Source organism: Quercus robur, chromosome 8 (assembly GCF_932294415.1).
Source record: "Quercus robur chromosome 8, dhQueRobu3.1, whole genome shotgun sequence".
NCBI classification, from domain to species: domain Eukaryota; kingdom Viridiplantae; phylum Streptophyta; class Magnoliopsida; order Fagales; family Fagaceae; genus Quercus; species Quercus robur.
Genome location: NC_065541.1, coordinates 64,682,370 through 64,701,572, shown reverse-complemented (window position 1 = coordinate 64,701,572; position 19,203 = coordinate 64,682,370). Strand labels below are relative to the sequence as shown.

At 34.2% G+C, this 19,203-nt stretch overlaps 3 protein-coding genes and 1 pseudogene across 4 annotated transcripts; 2 read left to right on the top strand and 2 right to left on the bottom strand.

Annotated features, from left to right (window-relative positions):
- Positions 1-4,880, top strand: part of LOC126697697 (pleckstrin homology domain-containing protein 1-like) — a 58,477-nt pseudogene extending 53,597 nt beyond the window's left edge.
- On the top strand, positions 904-1,609 carry LOC126697696 (pleckstrin homology domain-containing protein 1). Its single transcript, XM_050394777.1, has one exon. It carries the CDS (start codon positions 1,015-1,017, stop codon positions 1,444-1,446), a length of 432 nt encoding a protein of 143 aa, XP_050250734.1. The 5' UTR covers positions 904-1,014; the 3' UTR covers positions 1,447-1,609.
- Positions 4,881-9,189: 4,309 nt separating the features above from the next.
- LOC126697695 (30S ribosomal protein S31, chloroplastic-like) lies at positions 9,190-10,248 on the bottom strand. Its single transcript, XM_050394776.1, has 3 exons — positions 10,034-10,248; positions 9,836-9,900; positions 9,190-9,428 (listed from the first exon to the last, which is right to left on the bottom strand). Exons 1-3 carry the CDS (start codon positions 10,197-10,199, stop codon positions 9,336-9,338), a joined length of 324 nt encoding a protein of 107 aa, XP_050250733.1. The 5' UTR covers positions 10,200-10,248; the 3' UTR covers positions 9,190-9,335.
- A 439-nt stretch (positions 10,249-10,687) lies between these two features.
- Positions 10,688-16,616, bottom strand: LOC126697694 (anthranilate synthase alpha subunit 1, chloroplastic-like). Of its 2 annotated transcripts, none has more exons than XM_050394775.1 (11): positions 16,357-16,616; positions 15,820-16,004; positions 15,528-15,717; positions 14,711-14,862; positions 13,988-14,103; positions 13,651-13,897; positions 13,493-13,549; positions 13,153-13,305; positions 12,937-12,993; positions 11,685-11,771; positions 10,688-11,263 (listed from the first exon to the last, which is right to left on the bottom strand). In XM_050394775.1, exons 1-11 carry the CDS (start codon positions 16,517-16,519, stop codon positions 10,937-10,939), a joined length of 1,734 nt encoding a protein of 577 aa, XP_050250732.1. In that variant the 5' UTR covers positions 16,520-16,616; the 3' UTR covers positions 10,688-10,936. The 2 variants fall into 2 exon arrangements, with proteins under 2 accessions (XP_050250732.1, XP_050250731.1); XM_050394774.1 differs by having other exon boundaries at positions 12,937-13,017; positions 16,357-16,614.
- Positions 16,617-19,203: the final 2,587 nt, after the last annotated feature.

Sequence of the window (19,203 nt, the reverse complement as noted above, 5' to 3'; positions counted from 1 at the left end):
TCTTGCGCGTGCTTTCCTTTCAGATATGTCCAAAAATCTGCCTGTTGCTCATGCATTTGCCGTGATCTGGAGGCTCGCCGTCCGTGTTTTTTGACCTCTTATGTGGGCTTTTCTTTGTTTTCCCGCTCCATTCAAGAGTTGGATTTTGTCTGATGATGGGTCTTACATTTCCTTGGCCCACTCCTTGGTTTTCTTTATTTCTTGCAATGTTGTACTGTTATTCCTGCCGTAATAACTTAATCCTGTTGGACTTCTTTTGGGCCAGCCATTTATTCCTTCTCTCAGTGGCTTGACATGGCCACTGTTTTGCTTTTACTTATGGGCTCCTATGTCCCTTTGGGCTTTCCTTTGGGCATCCACAGCTCGTTTGCTTTCTTTTGGCTTCCTCGGCCCATTTGCTAATTCCACACTCCCATGAACTTTTTACTAACTTCATTGGACTTCCTTGGTCCAATAACCTTATTCTCATCCTTGGGGTTTATGGGCCTGCCATAAACCCCTTACTTTCTTAGTTTACACTACATTGGGCCTGTGACGGCCCTTTCTCGCTTTTCTACCTCATACACTACTCATGGGATGCTATTTCTTTCTTTTCGGGCTTCTTTGAGCCCACTTGCCTCTTCAAGACCCACTTATTTATTTCTTGGGCCTGTAATCCTTTATTCCTGCCGCTTGGACCTAATGGTTTTGCTACCTACTTTGTCAATTCTTTGTTGTCCTTATTATTAGGCTTTCTTTCTCACAAATGGCCCTCAACACTCTTTTCTCATGTGTCATTCCTATTTTACTTAGCACCGAACCCCAAAAAAAAAAAAAAAAACCATGATCCATTAGTCTATGAAAATATCATGAAATCATTGGGTTAGTTCATAAATACACAAAATTTAACGGCCACATTTACAAATTCCCCCAACCAAAGAAAATAATAGGACGACCAAAAAAAAAAAAATCCTAATATTCTTTCAGTTTCACTCACCACCGACCACTCAACGCTCCTCCAAAAAAGAAGTTCCGATGGCGAGCCTGTGGCGGGCCGCGACGGGCCAGGCGGAGCAGCCCAACAACTACGACGGCGTGGAGTATTGGGCCAACCCGGAGCGCACCGGGTGGCTAACCAAGCAAGGCGAGTACATCAAAACCTGGCGTCGCCGCTGGTTCGTGTTGAAGCAAGGCAAGCTGTTCTGGTTCAAAGACTCAACCGTTACCCGCGTCTCTAAGCCACGTGGCGTCATCCCCGTGGCCACTTGCCTCACAGTCAAGGGCGCCGAAGACATCCTCAACAGACAGTACGCTTTCGAACTCTCCACTCGATCCGATACCATGTACTTCATCGCCGATTCTGAGAAGGAGAAGGAGGATTGGATCAACTCCATCGGACGGTCCATAGTGCAGCACTCTAGATCAGTCACCGACTCCGAGATCGTCGATTACGATAGCAAGCGATGATGATGATAATTGGTGAGCTCGATTTCTTTGTACTTTCAATTTTCGGATATTTTGTTTGTATATCTATGCGGATCGTTTCGTTTGGTGGCTCTTTGTAATTGTAATTGTAAGAATACTTTCTCTGTTTCTCTCTGTTTGGTAATGAATCAATCATCACTTCTCAGATCTTGAATTTACAATAATTCTCTTTTTCAATCCCTTGATTTTTGCTGGATTCAATGTGTTGCTTTCTAAATAGGGACAAATTGGTGTATGGTAATTAATCATTAGTCACTAGACAGTAAACACAGAACCTCACTGCACAATCAAATTTATTAGAACCTCATGAGAGAGAGACTATTAATTTACATGAAGTAGATAAGGAAGATGATGAGGGTTACAAATATTGAGATGACAATTGTAATGGCCCTATTCTTAATTAGGATGATGATTATATACTTCAGTATTGCATTGCTTTGCATGGCCTTTGTTAGGCATAGAAATCGTTACTTAACATTGTAGCGCCTGTTAGCGTTTGCCTTTTGGGTGTATGGTGATTCAACCATGTACATCTTGTCTTCATTTTGATCATAGATATCAAATATCAGTGTGTATATTTTGTAAAGCACAAGAGAATTGTATAAAATTTTATATGATTAGTTGATTGCTTGATTGTCTATTAAGATTGTGCATGCTTGCACTTTGTGTTTAGGCTCTAGGAGGCCTTTGTTCTTAAAGTGTGCATCACGCTTTTACCAACATTGTGCCTTAACATGATTCCTCCATGCTTATCATCTTGAAGCCAGCTTGAAACAGACATCTTGTTGCCTAAGCACATGAAATATATCGTGTAGAGTTCAGGAAAAAAATTCATTTAATATAGGATATTGAAGATAATAGATATATCATACTAACGTGAATCATCAGTGTTTAAAATAACTCTTGTCCCCTACTAAACTCTCACTAGTTGATTTAAACTGATAGGAAAAGCAAATTTCATCTTCATTTTTTTTCTTTTATTTTTTAAAGAAAGCCAGAAAAGGAACAACAAATGTATGTAATCAGCCTTACACAGAGACAGCTAAGATTGGAAGCTCATGCAGAAGATTCTATGCTGCACATTGAGCTACTTCACCAACCTCCTGGACTCTTTAGAGTTTAGACAGCTACCAATTTCAACCTCCGAGATACCCACATCCAATGATGCTTTTGTCTAGTATCCCGAATGAAAATGCAATAAAAATATGAGTAGCAGGCTTAAAGCAATCCACTCTCTTGTTGCTTCAGTGGAAATGGACATAATAGCATTCATGTGACCTTTGTACTCAAGATAACATGTTTCAAGGTAAGGATTTAATATCCCTTCAACTTGATCACTTGGGCTTCAAAGATTCATGATCAGTAATAAAAAGAAATAATTTTTAATAAATTAATTTGATCACTATGATTAGAAGTATAACATGCAACTGGTAGAAATTTTAGGTGATATTGGAACCCCCAAAATTGGTGGAGTCAGAAAAAGCATTTTCCCTATGTAATTTTGAATAACATAAGATTGGAATGGGAGCATGGGTGGCCACCTACCTACAAGGTTAGTTATTCTGACTATGACTAGGTTCTTGCTGCCATCAACATTAAGCTTCTGCCACCACCTCATTCATCTAAATTCTATTGTGACTTTGTGTGCATGTATTTGCATACATCAATACATACATATAGAAATATACATAAATGAAAACTGTATACAAGTAAATAAAAAGTGGAAGTTGCATACTTTTAAGTCTAAATGCGGATGTTAGCTTCCAACCACATGGATTGGAGGTTGTGATAGGTATCATATCCCTATCATTCCCCCGTTTTGTCGAAATATTTTTTACCCTAAAGTAGAGCAGAGTAACTTGAGCTAGGTTTCAACGGAAATCTAAGGCATTCCTCTACTAATTCTCTGTTTCTGTTGTGTTTGGCAACTTTAGTTTTGGACAAGAGTATCTTGTTGTTACCTTGTCCTATCTTGTAGCCAATGGATGTTTTTGGGTTTATTATTTAGTTTTGTGTTTTAATATGTCAAACATGATGTATACAAATTTGTTGGGGATTTTTTTTTTTTTTTTTTTTGGGAATTTGATATATATATATATATATATATATTAATTGGTTATAAGTAAAATTGCTTTATTGGAATTTGATTAATTATGATTGTGAATATTTGAATTTAGTTTGTTTGGAATGTGTTGGTTTTGAGGTTAAAAATGTGTAGTTATTTATTTTTTATTTTTAATAATATCATGGAAAGTAACAGTTTGTTGGGTCCATGAGAAGGTTTAAGAAAATGAAGTTCAAATTTTTTTTTTAGTTTTGCAACTTCTTTACACAAGAAAATGGACTATTCAAATTTATAGTGTTCATGTATAGTACAATACAAGATATTTATTTATTTGAATAAAGATTGGAAAGTTAATTGATATAATTCATCAAGGTACATCGGCTGCAACAGTAGCACCAAAATGAGGAGGTAACTCCTCCATTCAACGACAACATCAGTTTGGGTTTCTGCAGTAGAAGCTAATAAACTAGCCACATTATTGGAAGATTTACGAGCATATTTAAAAGAAAAGGATCTAAACCAGAGCACAGTCCATGTACATCCGCCAATGAGTGGCCAAAAGTGGTTGATGGATTTCAACCAGCCTTCAATGCTTTGACCAAAGCGAGATCATCTCAATCCATAAGAAAATCGAAAACACCGACCTCCAGGCAAAAATTCAGTATATCAACTACTGCATAGTCCATAGACATAAGCATCCATTCTACTATGTAACTGTGGCACACTAGAGGACTTTGCAGCAATGACCATGATACCATCAACATCCTGAATCACTCCATGTTAGTTGGAACAGCAGGGAATGTGCAATCTCCTCAACTCTGCAAATCTGCCTATAGCCATGCCAAAGTTGTTGAGCATATTCTATTAACACCAGAGTATTATGGAACTCGCTGCCATGAACACGACTCGAGACCAAATCTGCTATGCCGATATTGTAAAAAAGACTTGTCCTTCGTTAATCTCTCAACTAAGACATCAAACAGCATGTGGAAATCACGGTCTGAGGCTTTATATTTGAAATTGAACCAGCCCATACATCATTTGCCACTCCACAGGACCATAGAGCATGAACAACAGTTTCCTCACAGGACCATAGGCCATAGAGCATGCACAGATTAGACATAGTGAGAATGGAATGGTTGAGACTTGAATTCTTGGTTTTCTGAGGGATTTTCAAGGATCAAAAAACTCTCCAAATAATAGTTCTAGAAGAAGCAACTAATAATCCACCCCGGGTCGCAATTTGTCAACTTTGAACATCCATATTGTACGCACCACAAACAATAAATTCACCATGCTTTGTTGAGTTGTTTCCATCCAAACGATTTATATTAAAGATGTCTGTTTAGTACGATTGTTTAAACAACAGTTTTCAATTTTTTTGAAAATATGTGTGGGTGAAAAAATGTGTGAAAATACGTGTAATGTTGTTTAAAAACTGAAAATATGTGTTTGAACTCACATACCAAACGGGCCCAAATCTTGACAAAGCAATTTTTCAAAATAGTATTTAAGATAAGCTATGTTGGAATTGACCTGACCCTACACGATCCAAACAGACCAAGCCATTTTAAAACCTCTCCAACCAGTGGCCCATCTTTAAGCTCAACTCTGCTCCTCACTTATTCTCAATTTGCCAACTTATTATATTCCATCAATTAATTCATTTGCATTTTTTTTAATATTTAAAATGCTCCAATATTTTAAAATTAAATCAATAATTAAAAATAAAATTTATCCAAGCATACGCCAAGTTCATCTTAATTTTCCGCAATAAAATTTATCCAATTTTGAGACAAAATTAAATTCAAAGTGAAATCTTAAGAAATTTCATAAAAATAAGTTGTGGATGCATCAAATCATTATTAATAATCAATTTCTCGTAATAGCTTGATATTTCAATTTAGAAATTTACCCCATTGCCACAATACATTTGAAAGAACAAAATGATGAACAATGAAAATATGTAGGAGATGATTTCAGTTTTCGCATGTGTAGTGATCTTCGAAACAAAGTTATAAGTTGTATTTTTAAAAACTCCAACCAAATTCATTTTTAAAGCAGGTTCCACTGCATTCTATTTCTAACTTTAAAAAAAATAAAAAATTTAAAAAGATACAAACCAAACAAGCCATTAGTTTTATTGATATAATAAAATTTTATTTTTATTGTTTTTTTGTCTTTCAACATGTTATTTTTCTAATTATTATCTGCTTTTTTTTTCTTTTCTTTTTTTGTCTTTTAACATGTTCTGTTTCTATAAGCAATTTTTTTTTTTAATTGTTTATACTGTTTCTTGATTTGTTATTATTATAAGTAAATTAAATTGGAGTATACATCTAGGACAGTTTAGTTAATTCTCATGCAAAATCAATATCTTGTGTTTTTTATCATATTATCGGTCTGTCTTTAAATGACATTTTTTCTTAAATTTCAGGATGATTATGTCCTTTGCTAGATTAATAAATTTAAAAAACGAGGAGGTGTTACAAGAGATAATTCACACCAGATAGAGGACACTACTTCATCTAAGAATCTAGAGCTTCCATCACTGATTTCGGAGATGAGCACTCCTTAGATAGGGACCACTCCTGAGATACCACCTTTTTTTTTTTTTTTTTTTTGAGAAACCACCCCAAGAAGAGAGGGGGAGATACCACCTTTGGATTTCTATAACATTGATTGGGTTGAAGTTATAAGCATGGATAGTGCATCACATTATGTGTCACTATTGAATGAGGAGAAAGATGAAGATTTTGAAACTTGGTGTAATTCGTTATTTGCAAAAGAGTTTACTTTGATTTTATGCTGGATTATTTATAATGTATCACTAGGTACAAATTGTTAGGATGTTATTCTTATGATTACTAACACTGTTTAGTTAAGTAACCAACCAACTCGGTTGAGGTAGAACATAGTCTGAAATAAATGTGGCAAACTTGACTTTGTTTTTAAAGCTGCAGTCGTATCATCTATATATATTGATTAGAGTTTCATCTTCATTCTCTTTTTGTATATATATGCTTTTATGTTTGGTATTTTTCTTCTCTATTTGCTTCTTATTTTACAGCTTCTATATGAGCACTAAATTAAACAGTTGATGTATTTGATATTTTAAAAAGACGGAAAAAAAAAAAAAAAAAATTTGGTGACTTTCAAAATCTTGGTGTTTCTCAACCCCTATGAATCTTCTATTTATGTTCACAAATAAACAAATATGTTCTAAATCTTATCGTTGGTAACACGTCTCTGTTACATTACCAATCAGTTGCTTGCTGTCAATCGATTTCATGTCATCATGTTCATTACTTTGGATGTATTTGTAGAAGCAACCTCAATGCCTCGACTCTCAAGTGTGCCATTAGCTTCTAGTAACTATGTTTCCTGACACTCATTTGCAAACTAGAGTACCTATAACAGATTAGCAGCTAAATTCCTGTTGCCTATTTTTATCAACACGAGCAGAAATTGCTGCATAGGATTTTTTTTTTTTTTTTTTTTTTTTTTTTTTTTTTGATAGACATAGTTAAATTACACTCACACACACGGGGGAATGGGGGAGAGACTCACAAGAGCTTACAATACTAATAACTTCAAAAGGGCCTAACTCTTGAGGTTATTAGAAAGGTTTATAAGTCTTCATACTCACACATGCTGCATAGGATATTTCACTGCATAATTTCAGCTGAAACTCAAAAGAGCATGATATAAATTGTGTGTTCACAAAATGAAACGAGAAGATTTCACATCAGGTTTGATGTAACCTAAGCAACCTTATCCAGTAAGATTACAACAAAATCAACTATAGTAAATATCTAGTTTGCAGCAAGACACAAGGGTGTACGACAGTATTTTAATGTCCAAAACTCTCTCTGCAAAGGGATTTAATGAAGCACTAATGTACACAAGTAATGAAGGAATGTAACTAATATATGAAAGTAACTCTGCAAAAAAAGCCGTTAGTTCTAATTTTAACATCCTTTACTACATAAGAGAATTTTTTATTAAGTGATAAAGTCTCTTTGGGCATACATGCCATCCACTTTTTTCTTTTTCATTTTTCTGAATAATACTTATCACAAATTAAAACAAAAAAAGAAAAAATTGCAAATATTGGTAAATGAATCCATCTCCATCTAATTACATTACTGGTCACAAAATTAGCTTCCCTAATTGTATGAGTTACAGAGCATCAAATAAAAAGAATTTATGACAAGAATAGTTCTAGCAGTGATATTCTCAATGGAGGGCAGTCGAGGAACTTTGTAGTGGGAAGATTACATTCATGGTGTCTCCTTCACAAATTACAAATTTATATCCCAGTTCAACTGCTTTTGTTGCAGCAAATAAAGCTCCTCTTGCTTCATGCGCAATCCATTTGCATTTTAGTGGGGAATCGGCTCCAACTATTAATACTGATTCGTTAAAACACTTATAAATGCCATTTCAACCTTTTTATACAGTATATAACTATAAACACAATTAACCCTAATTAAAATAAAGCACCTGTCTATGAGTAGCAAGATTAAAGTATGCATTGATTATATGGGAGTCATCCTTGATGTTTTTGTGACCAACCCAGCAGCCAGATACCAAACATCCCAAATACAAAAGAACAAGAAGAAGAGATTGAAAGAGAGATACTGTTTTTCATATAGATTGCTTTCGTCATTAACCTTTTTCAACAACTGGCTTCTTGGCAAAAAGTCCAGAGTCTGAAGTTAGATCTTAAAACATTACAAAACTCTAAATTTAGTAAAACACACACTAGAACCACATTGCAAAACAGTGTGAATGCCCACAAAAACAATATAGATCATCAAAATGCTAATTCAACAATATCATAGAAGCAACCAAGTCCAATCCATGTCAATGCTAAGTGAGACAGACAGGAAAATTACCTACAAAAAGATAATATAAATTGCAATTTCACCAAAATGATTGCTATGAGTTGAGAACTCCAACACTAGAAGATTAGATTAGTTAGTTATTCAATAAAATACCAATTTCAATGATTGTATCTGTCTAAATCTCAATAAAATTAAAGCCAATCAAGTTATATATGTAACATACATATTTTCTGTGAGACTCGTTTTTTAAGTATTTAGTGTTTTCTTTAACGAATAATTGTAAATCCATGTAACAACTGAGAAAAACAAATCCATTATACTTTCCCAAGCAACATTAATAACCGTATCAGAATTACTCTTTCTCCACAAATATTTAGGTATTTAACAGTCGATCCACACACACTCACACTGACAATAGTCCAACAGCCTAAAATCACACATAAACATACATGGGTAATTCACTAATTCAACACCAAATAGGAAACCCAACTTATAATTAAAAATATCACACAGTAACTCCCAAATCTGTCTCGATCAATAACAATTCAAGCCTTTAATTTCAAACTGTTGTAGATTGTTTTACTCAGATTTTGTTTTCCATCTTCCAGTTTTCTTACCATAAAACCCACATGCTGGGGCTTCACATCTGTTTTCTTTTAACACACATATTATCCAAACCCTGAATTTTACAAAATGGAATAGCTAACAAATTGTGATCTTAACCACAATTTCAGGTAATTAGCAAGAAAATCGATTGTCTTTTAGTGAAGTAAAATCACAAACAAATTGCTTTGATTTACAAATTAAAGATCCATAGAAGCAATTTTACTAACATTAAAAGCAATTCAAATGTCAGAAATTACACACACACACAAACAAACAAAAAACAAAAAAAGATGTCGAGCTCAACAATCTTTTAGAATACAATGAGCCATCAATATCAAACTTCACCATCTCTAATCATTATCAAAGCGATCTTTCTTAGGCTCCGACGGAGGCATAGGTGGCATCGGTGGACCTCTCCCCTTCTTCTTGCCCTTAGGCCTTGCCTGTTGATGACACACAACACAATCAAAACCCAAAACCATTCTCATAATCATTCATCAAAGATGAAAGTACTCCATTTGGTTGCCCAAAATATTAAAAATATATAATATAGCAAATTTGAAATCTTCGATACTTCATAGTTTGCTCAGTAAGTCTAATAAAAAAACAAATTGGGTTTCAGTTTGCTAAACTAGTAAAGTCTCTTGTCTTAAAACAAGAGACCCGGATTCGAATCTCGTAAACACCCTATAAAAGCAATCATGATAGAGCTGACACCTAAGTTATTGTTTCATTTTCATATTCCCCATGTTTTCCTAGCTTTTCCTGGGTTTTCTCAGCAGCCAAACAAAGACAAAAACATCCAACTTTTAAATAAAGAAAACAAAAATAATGAATTTAAGAAACTCACATTTCCAAAGGAGTGAGCAAATCGCTTGCCTTTGGCGGTCTTTCTGTCACCTCTGCCACAGTGAACTGAAACCAAAGTAAAACAAAGCAATTTTAGCCCAAAAATTTTTATAAAAAAGAAACATAAACAAACACATATACATATACATATGAATGTTATGTAATATGTTTTTGGAGGGTTTGTGATAGACGCAGTTACTTATTAATGGTAGTGTTGGAGAGGCCACAGAGAGTGAAACAGAATTTGGAGATATGGGTTTTGGAAGACAGAGAGTTTCGGATTGAGAAAACGATAAATTGGAGGAGATATCGGGTGCCAGAGTTGGAATTGGAGGAGCTCTCAGTCTCAGTAGCAGCGACGCCATGGATATGAATTTTTTTTCTGTGTAGTGCAACCAAGAGAATTTTATAAAAGATTCTCAAATAAAAAAATTATAAAAGGGCATGTAAGACGTCGTCGTTTTAATAAAGTCATAAAAGTCTCTCTTTCCTTTTCTTTTTTTTCTTTTCTTTTAACGATATAATAAGTCAATTTTCCTGAATTCTGATCTTAAAAAAAAAAAAAGATTTCACATGTTTTTATAAAATGAAATGGATCTTGTAAATTTTGGTAGCCTTTGATTTATTAGTTTATGCGAAATGCATTTGGCATTCCCATTTGCTATATTAGCCAAACCAAGGATTCTCATTCTCCAATAAAAAATTTACTTCTATTTTTTTTTTTTCTTGTTCTATGTTCTATCTCTCTTTTTCTTTTTCTTTTCTCTTTCTTACTTTCCTTTCATTTCTCTTTTGCATTCCCATTTTGCGTTTTCTGACAATGTTTTTCATCTTGCAATAGAATTAAAATTACTTCTCTAAATGCTAAATAATATCATATATCGAAATATGAATATTACATATAGATCGATCATACTGAAAACTTGCTACAAATTATTTCAAAATAAAATTACAGTATGTCCCAATGGCCGTATAGCTTAGTTGGCCGTGGGACATACTAAGCTACTCTCCATCCTGTATCGGGTTTGACCCGCTCTACCTCCCCTCTCAAATAAATAAAAAAAAGGGGGAGGGCTGTGCCATTGCATAGAGGCATAGAGCATCAGCTAGTATTAACAAATGCTGATTCCGCCAAGTCAATGGCACGGGCAAGACCAGCAGCTTTGTACTGACATTCCTGTTGTTCGTCTTCGGGACTACTGTCAGCCACTATACCAGCACCAGTTTGAAGGTTAGCAACCCATTCCTGGCGTGTGGTTGCATCCTTATAAGAGTACATTGTGTCATATCGGGTTGCCGTGGAGAATACCATTGTCCTTAGAGCTAATGCAATGTCCATGTCACCGGAAAAAGAAATGCTTCCAAAGCCTCCACCGTATGGTCCGCGTCTTGTCACTTCCAGCTCGTCAATTATCTCCATGGCCCTGACCTGGACAAATCATCAATGACAACCAGAACAAAGAGGGGGAATAAATCTTGATCAGAGACTGCAAATTTAGAACAGTAAACTAGGTAAGATTACACATGGCTAATTCATTTGCAATGATCTTGACTTTCTTACGACAGCCCACATTGTTTTTGCAATAACTCTAGTGATACAATTATTTATAACTATTGAGGTGATATATTATAATTGGTGCATAATAAAAGTTGTATCAGTGATGAGCTCATGTGAAAGTGGCATTGCACTAATCGCAACTAGTTATCTTATCAAGTAGTGAAAAATTTTGTGAAACAAGTTGTATCCTAGTATTGCTCTTGTTTTGGCAACACTTAGTCATTGATTTAGAACCACATATGCAGACACAGGGTAAATGAAAAGAACGAAAACAAGCAAAATAACTACAAACCTTGGGAGCTCCACTAACAGTTCCAACAGGCAATGCAGCACTAAGGGCATCCCAGCAAGTGAGATGATCTTGCAACTCTCCCGTAACCTGCATAAGATAAATCAGCATGCGTTTGTCACTATGAATCTATAAGGTCACATTGCTTTGTAGTGCTTTCAAAGAATACTCTTGGATAATAGTGTATAGAACCAATGTGGAACAAGTGCATAATCATCCCTAGAATCAATATGGTAATTGAATATAGGAAATTTAGCAAAATCCTAAATTTGCTCAAGTTAGGAAAGTCAAGAAAGGAAATGATACAATCATACAAAGTTGCAAAAGAGGCAAAATGGACTTGTACAACTAACAAAACAAATATATATATATATATATATATTTCAGTTCATTTGATGTCTTGAGTGCCAGACCTAACCCCAATAACCATTAATCAACCAAACTTGATGATACAGGACAACCAGAACAAAACTGAAATAACAATAAAATAAAAGATATGACCTAAGAGTCAACACCTAGGCCTTGCTTAGAGCCAGCACCAAGCAGAGAAACCACTAGGAGTCCTCACCTAGGGTAGACCTGGAGTTAGCACCAGACCAAAGAAAGACCAAATGGCCATTATTTTCATTCATCAAAATATCAACTATCTCCTCAAGGAGTACAATAGGTTACTTATAAAGGATTGCTAAACCCTAGTTCTAATTGGCTAGGAAACCCTAATTGTCTTATTACAAAAATAACCTTGCTTGCCAAATTAAAATACTAATAGCCCAATAAACTACTAAGACCTAAAACATAAAAATACAATTGACTTGCAAACATAAATAATATTAAATAATAATTTTCTTGCATCTCCCGCATCACTTGAAGCAAGGCATTTCATCTATATTATGTAGTGTATAGACATTTATATCTTATTACTGTAGACATACTATTCTCCTTAGGGGAATAAATGCACATTCAACCCAAAATTGGCAATTACAACATGTTTGTCACCCACATCACATCCATTTAGTTCTTCGGTTGCTCTCACTTACTCATTTTAAATGTCATATGTATACAGGATGTCAAAATCATAGAGTGTCTCCCAACTCTAGGTTCCTGTCCTACACCATCCAGTTATTGAAGGAAAACCAGTGCAAATGACATAATAACATGTTATGCATGCTTTATGCAGATAATCATTCTCTGGAAGAAAAAAACATTTTCAGGTTCCTATTCAACCAATAACAGACACTAGAGTGCAGATTCTCACCGTGGAGCTTATGTGCATCACATGGGAATACCGTTCAACATTCATGAGCTTTTCCACCTTCACAGAACCAGATTTTGAGACCTACATTTAGAATCTATGTCACCAAGACCAGTTTTATATATGCAGCTAACAATAAAAAGAGAAGTCACACCCTTTCTAGCAAAAACAAAGAAGAGACTCCTAAGAGAGACGTGATTAGAATGATTTAAGAGAAACCTTTCCAACATCATTTCGACCCAGATCAACAAGCATGACGTGTTCTGCACATTGCTTTTCATCACTTAGCAGCTGATCTTCCAACATATGATCTTCTTTCTTTGTCTTTCCCCTTCTCACAGTTCCAGCCAATGGCCGATTGACAATCTTATTCTGTTCATAACATTGTAGAAATGGATATCTTTGTTTGTAAATATTCAAAGAAGAAAAATAAATTCTAATTACATAAAAACTCACTGGCATCCACAAACTTGCTTAAATTTATGGGTAGAAAAATAATTTTAAAGCTAAACAAGGAGCAAATCTTTTTGTTGGACTTCAAATTAGTGTTATAAAATACCTTCTTTACACGCGTAAGAATTTCTGGACTTGAAGCAACCAGAATACACCCTCTAGCCTGATTGAGAACAAGTTAAAAGAAAAATAAATCAGAAAGAACAGCTTAGCAAACTCATAAAACCAGGGCCTGAGATTAGAAAAGGTTTAAGAGATACAAACCTGCAAGTAAGTCATATACGGACTTGGATTCACAACTCTCAAAGCCCTATAAACTTCAAATGGGTCTGCAAATGTTCTCCGTTCAAAACATTGACTTAATACAACCTGGAAGATATCTCCTGACAAAATATGTTCTTTGGCCTGTAGTACGGCATTCTTGTATTCTTCGCTTGTCATGGTTGACTTCTTTAAAGCAGGACCAAAATGGTGAGTGTGTAATTTCACAGACCCTGGAGAAAGCCTTGGGCTAAAAATTGACAATAAAATCAAAAAATTACTTACCAATTTTATGACCTCCAGTATTTTCATACAAAAAAAAAGAACAACAGTTACTCACGGGTCAATATCCTGTACTTTGGATAGTAATACTTCCAAGCGTTTCACCCCATCATTATAAGCCTTCTCGACAGAGGTATACCGATCTAGCCTCACCCAGTGAATCACATATGCTTTCTGCATATGAACAGAACACCAAGATGCCCATAAATTATGAAACTCAACTACCCATAAGCAGAAGCAAAGTAACTGCAAATCAACTTTTAAAAACCCATCACAAATGGCAATATAATACCTTAATGTACAATCATATATGCTGCAATTTATTTATTTATTTATTTTTTTTATTGGCAAGTTACAAACGCACTCGGTGGGTTTTGAACCCGCCGCCTTACCCTCCACCTAACACCTATAAGTGGAGGAGGTGCCAGTTGAACTAGAGCTCCTTGGCAGTATACACTGCCATTTATTATAAGCAAAATCTTGGGAAGTGTATACGTACATATTTTAATTTATTATTTCCCTTCTTTTCACCTCTAATAGGAATGATAATGCCCATTACATTTCCGAGAGACATGGACATCTTAATGTGTACAAATTAGGACATGAGCACTACAAAGGGGACCAAAAAAGACTTTCAAACTTTCAAATGGAAACCAAAAAATAATTACAAAGAAAATTTAAGTGGTATTTGACAAATGATACACACAATGAAACATCAGAACCAAGAATTATGATCACCTGTAAAAGGTCATACACTGTCAATGCTACAAAACAAGATTACCTTCTCCACATGATCAAAAACAATCACATCATCATAGAGGCCAAGATGTATGTCAGCAAGATTTCTATCATCCTTTGGAGCGCTAGAGAATGGAAGCTTTTTCTTCTCAACGTACCGAACTGTATCGTACGAGAAATATCCTACCCAGCCACCTAGTCATGACAGCAATTTACCACAAAGCAAGGTATTTCAGAAATAGAAAGAGGAATACAACACTTATAGTTCACTTCCATCAATAGACAATCAAGTGAATCCCCAATACCCGATTCCTATTATGAACGAGACCCACCATTGGTTTGCCAACTTGTAGGACAATAAGCATGCCATGAGAGAAACTTACACGTTTATATGTCTCTAGCATACATTAATGCAATATTCCAATTAAGAGGGTTATTGATGAAATTGTTTGAATAAGTTATCTGCTGAATCAGCAATAAACAAAAAAAGTTATTTCTCTGTGCACTTTTGTTTCAGCTTGAGCATGGTACATCCAAGAAACCAACTTTAAAACAAAATTAGCACAGGGTCATGATCCAATCATACTTAAAATGTATATCAAATTTCAACACTAATCAAGGTACATATAGCCTCCATTTGGATTGCACTGAAATTTAGTTTCAGCGCGTTTGCATCCAAACAGTGGGTCCCATGCATTGTTCACGGGACCCCCAAATTGTCTAATTCAGCAATTTTTTCTTTAAAATTGGGTCCTACGGTACTATTCACACATTTAAAAATTATTTTGTTACAGTATTTTTAGTTTTCAACAATAAGCGATATCCAAACAGACCTATATTATGTAGCATAATTCTCATACCACAAAATGTGCCCGGGAGTTCGTCAATAAGTTGAGGCTTCCAATCCTCCGAGATTCTTCTCGGAATCACCATTGGATCTTCAACAAACTCTTCAGTCAAGCGACCTTCCTCGTGGTCCATTATCATCACCTTATGTTCTTTTGCAACGATTTCCATTGTTGGTTGAGCTCCAACTACACTATAACGCCCCTATGACAATCAATGCAGCGTTCAATTATAAAATATGGTTACAACACTCGAAATTCAAAACCAAAATAACAAAAATCCCAAAACACACACACACACACTTACAACACTCGAAACAATAGGATGAGGCTCCACTGACTCGAAAAGAAAGCTCGGAGCCTCCCGATCATCTTCTTTAACCAAGCACCGATAAGCTAGAACCGGAGTGAGCTGATCGGAGAATATGCATTGATAAAGTGGCACTAGATTCGATCTTTTAGCCGCTTCCACAAACTTTATCTCATTGTCAACTGAAATAATAGAATCCCTTTATAACTTATATCATTAATTTTTTTTTTTTTTTTTTTTGGCTGCTTCTAATCTTCTTTAAAAAAAAAATTAGAAAAAAAAAAAAAAAAAAAAAAAAAAAAAGGTAAAAAAAGTCTTAGCATATAGTATTTAATGATTAAAACCATCGCTTTCACTTTAATAAGTCTTAGCCTTTTCAGTTAGTGACTGTGAAAATGAGACAAAGTACACTTTAAAAAAAAAAAAAAAAAAAAAAAAAAAACTCTTCATATTCTTTTGAATTAGTTCTTTCTCTAATTTTCTCAGCAATCATAACTTTCAAATAAAAACATAGAAAAGAAAAAAAATTAATACCTAAAGGGGAGCTTGTGAGAGCGCAGCATTTCACTGTACGGAAGAATGAGAGTGAGGTTGAGGTTCTAGTGGTAGGGAGGCCGGTGACCGGGAACGGGGAACGCCAGTGGCTGGACGGGAAGGAAAGGGCGCCTAGGGTTTGCATTGTCATCTCGGAATGCATTTGGAAGAAGTACCGGAACTGCGGGTCACCGGTAGCGGAGAGATGATGGTGTGTGTATAATAATGCTTTTGGGATTCCGGGCCTCCGTAACTGAAAAAACAACTATAAATAAGAAAATGAGATGTCTGTGCTGGAACTTTAGCGTGCACTGCGTGTATTCTTAGTCTTACTCTTGACTCTTAACTTTTTATAACATTTTTACAATAAATCTTAAATGGTAGGTTGTTACTAGTTGTTAACTTGTTATTATTGGAGCAAAAAAATAATCTTAGTGTTAGGTTCAAATTTGAACAAATAACAACTAACTACTAATAATTTATTATAAAAATATTGTAAACATAGCACCTCTCTATAACTAAAGGAATCTTCTACCCTTTATTTGGCAAGAAAATTACACTCCCTTCCTCTTATTAAGGGATGGGTCTTACTCGAGGCTTTTTTCCTCTCACATAAAAGTGAGTCTCACTACACAGTATACTTTCTTCTTCTTGCAAAGATGTGGATCTTAACTCGCTCTAGAGACACACATAAAAATAAAGGAATCTTTTGTCCTTTATTTGGTTAGAAAATTATTGTATATTTTGTCAATATACACCCTTTTTCTTGTAGAGGGATGGGTTTCACTCGAAAGTATATTTCCTTCCTCTCGTAACAATTTTTATTCAGTTAAAAAAATTGACTATTTTTATTCAGTTAAAAAAATTGACTATTTTGGACTACATTTTACTATTTCAGTTCAAATCTTAGTTCTCTCAAATCTCAATTACCAGTGTATGCAATAACAATCCTTATTTAGCTAAAACAATTTACTGTTTTGGACTACATTTTACTATTTTCGTTCAAATCTTAGTTCTCGCAAGTCTAAATTATCAATTTAGAAGAACAAAATAACCAAGTTTAGGCTCTTTTTTTTTAATTTTTAATTTATAATTTGATAACTGGGGGAGAGGTATATTTTCATTAGCATTTTCTTTTGAGTGATGCTTGAAATATTATAAATTTCACTATATAAGTCTTAAGTTTATGTGCCAACAATAAAAAGAATAGTAATAATGACAATTTTAGTATTATGGGTTGAAGAGACCAATTACTTGTATTGTATTACTAAGTCAATTTGTAATTAGTTTATAATAGCTTTAGTATTTCCTTTTTCCTTTTTTTTCATTGGTGTCAGGTTTGGCAAGATTCGTGTAGTAAAATCAAAAAGTCTAATACCGCAACAAATGACACAACTTTTGTACCCACCACTTTATTGTTTGGGCATAACTAGAAAGATGTCTTATATCATGGGTAATTCATGGGTAGTCTTTGATCAGTATTCTGGGACTAAGTTTTTTCCTTATAGCATTTAGGTGTGTGGTCCCACCTAAAATTTGGACAAAAATGTTGTGGACATTGTTTCTTTATAATCTAAATTTAAGGTATAAAATCCTATATCCTCTCAAAATATAGTGTGTGGTTCAAGAATGCATTATTTATAGGCTCCTTTCCATTAGATTCTTATTAAGCATGAATGATCAACCATATATTAAAATTGATTTTCATAAAAAAAAAAAAAAAAAATAGCAAATATATAAGCCATTTAGATATCAACAATACACAAAATTGATCCAATTAACACTTTTCAAAGTTTTTCATGACATTAGCATTTTATGTAGTATTAAATTACAACAAATATATCGATTGATGTTTTAGTCTGATGATAAAGAGCTATCATTAGAAGTAGACGACCTAGTTTGAAACTCTCTCAAAAAAAAAATTACAATACATATATCAATAATTGTTTGAATTATGTCGGTTTACCGGAGTCCGCTATGCCAAAAGCGAGAGAAAGCTCATCCTTCTTTTTTCTTTTTTACATTCTCATGTCCCTCTCGTAATTTAAGAATTTATTTAAATATAGTTAATTAATACTTTTGGTATCTCCAATTTCAAATTGAAAAAATCTTAAACAATATTAAATATTTATAAATCTAGTCACACAGGTTACCTCTCTCTAAACATATCTTTTCATATATATATATATATATATATATATATTGTTCAAGGAAGTTCATCTCTTTAATATAGTAGTTAACTTACACTCTATTTCCTTCTCCAAAAAAAAAAAAAAAAAAAAATACACCCTAGTATTATAAATGTCTCAATTAATTAGATTTGTCCAATTCAGTCATTTTCCAAAAAACGGCTTTTAAGTTTTTGAAAGCGTATTTGAGCTTCTTTCGTTTTTTTTTTTTTTTTTTTGCTAAATATTTGAGCTTCTTTCAAGTCAAAAAAGAAAGACCCAATTAGACAAGAATGCCAGGACCATTTAGTAACCGGCCACCAAAGTTTTAGGCCGTGGATTACTCACTAGTCATACTCATATATGATGCTCATTTTCAGTGGAACAAAGTTTCTCTTCAAACTAGTTTGGAGAGTTACCCTACAAACTCATCATATATATTTATATTGAGTGCGAATTTTGAAAATCTAACCGTTAGATTGCATGTTCTTATTACATTCTTAATGCTTACAAAATTTTGAGAAAATCAAAGATCAATTGCTATGTCATCAAATAAATGTTATAATTTCAAGTTTTTGTAATCTAAAGTTGTATATAAAAAATAAGTTAATTGATCAAATAGTAAATAATATCCGATTTGAACGAAATTTGATACACATGTTAAGAACATAAAGAACAT

Bases quoted from the DNA above. Each gene is read 5' to 3' on its own strand.
- LOC126697696 (XM_050394777.1), top strand. From the start codon at position 1,015: ATGGCGAGCCTGTGGCGGGCCGCGACGGGCCAGGCGGAGCAGCCCAAC.
- LOC126697695 (XM_050394776.1), bottom strand. From the start codon at position 10,199: ATGGCGTCGCTGCTACTGAGACTGAGAGCTCCTCCAATTCCAACTCTG. The intron at 9,901-10,033 runs GTAACTGCGTCT...CTTTGGTTTCAG, and splicing joins TCCAACACTACCATTAATAA to TTCACTGTGGCAGAGGTGAC. The intron at 9,429-9,835 runs GTGAGTTTCTTA...TGTCATCAACAG, and splicing joins TTGCTCACTCCTTTGGAAAT to GCAAGGCCTAAGGGCAAGAA.
- LOC126697694 (XM_050394774.1), bottom strand. From the start codon at position 16,519: ATGCATTCCGAGATGACAATGCAAACCCTAGGCGCCCTTTCCTTCCCG. The intron at 14,104-14,710 runs GTAATCTTGTTT...GTTCATATGCAG, and splicing joins TTTTTGATCATGTGGAGAAG to AAAGCATATGTGATTCACTG. The intron at 13,306-13,492 runs GTATTTTATAAC...TGTTATGAACAG, and splicing joins TTCTTACGCGTGTAAAGAAG to AATAAGATTGTCAATCGGCC.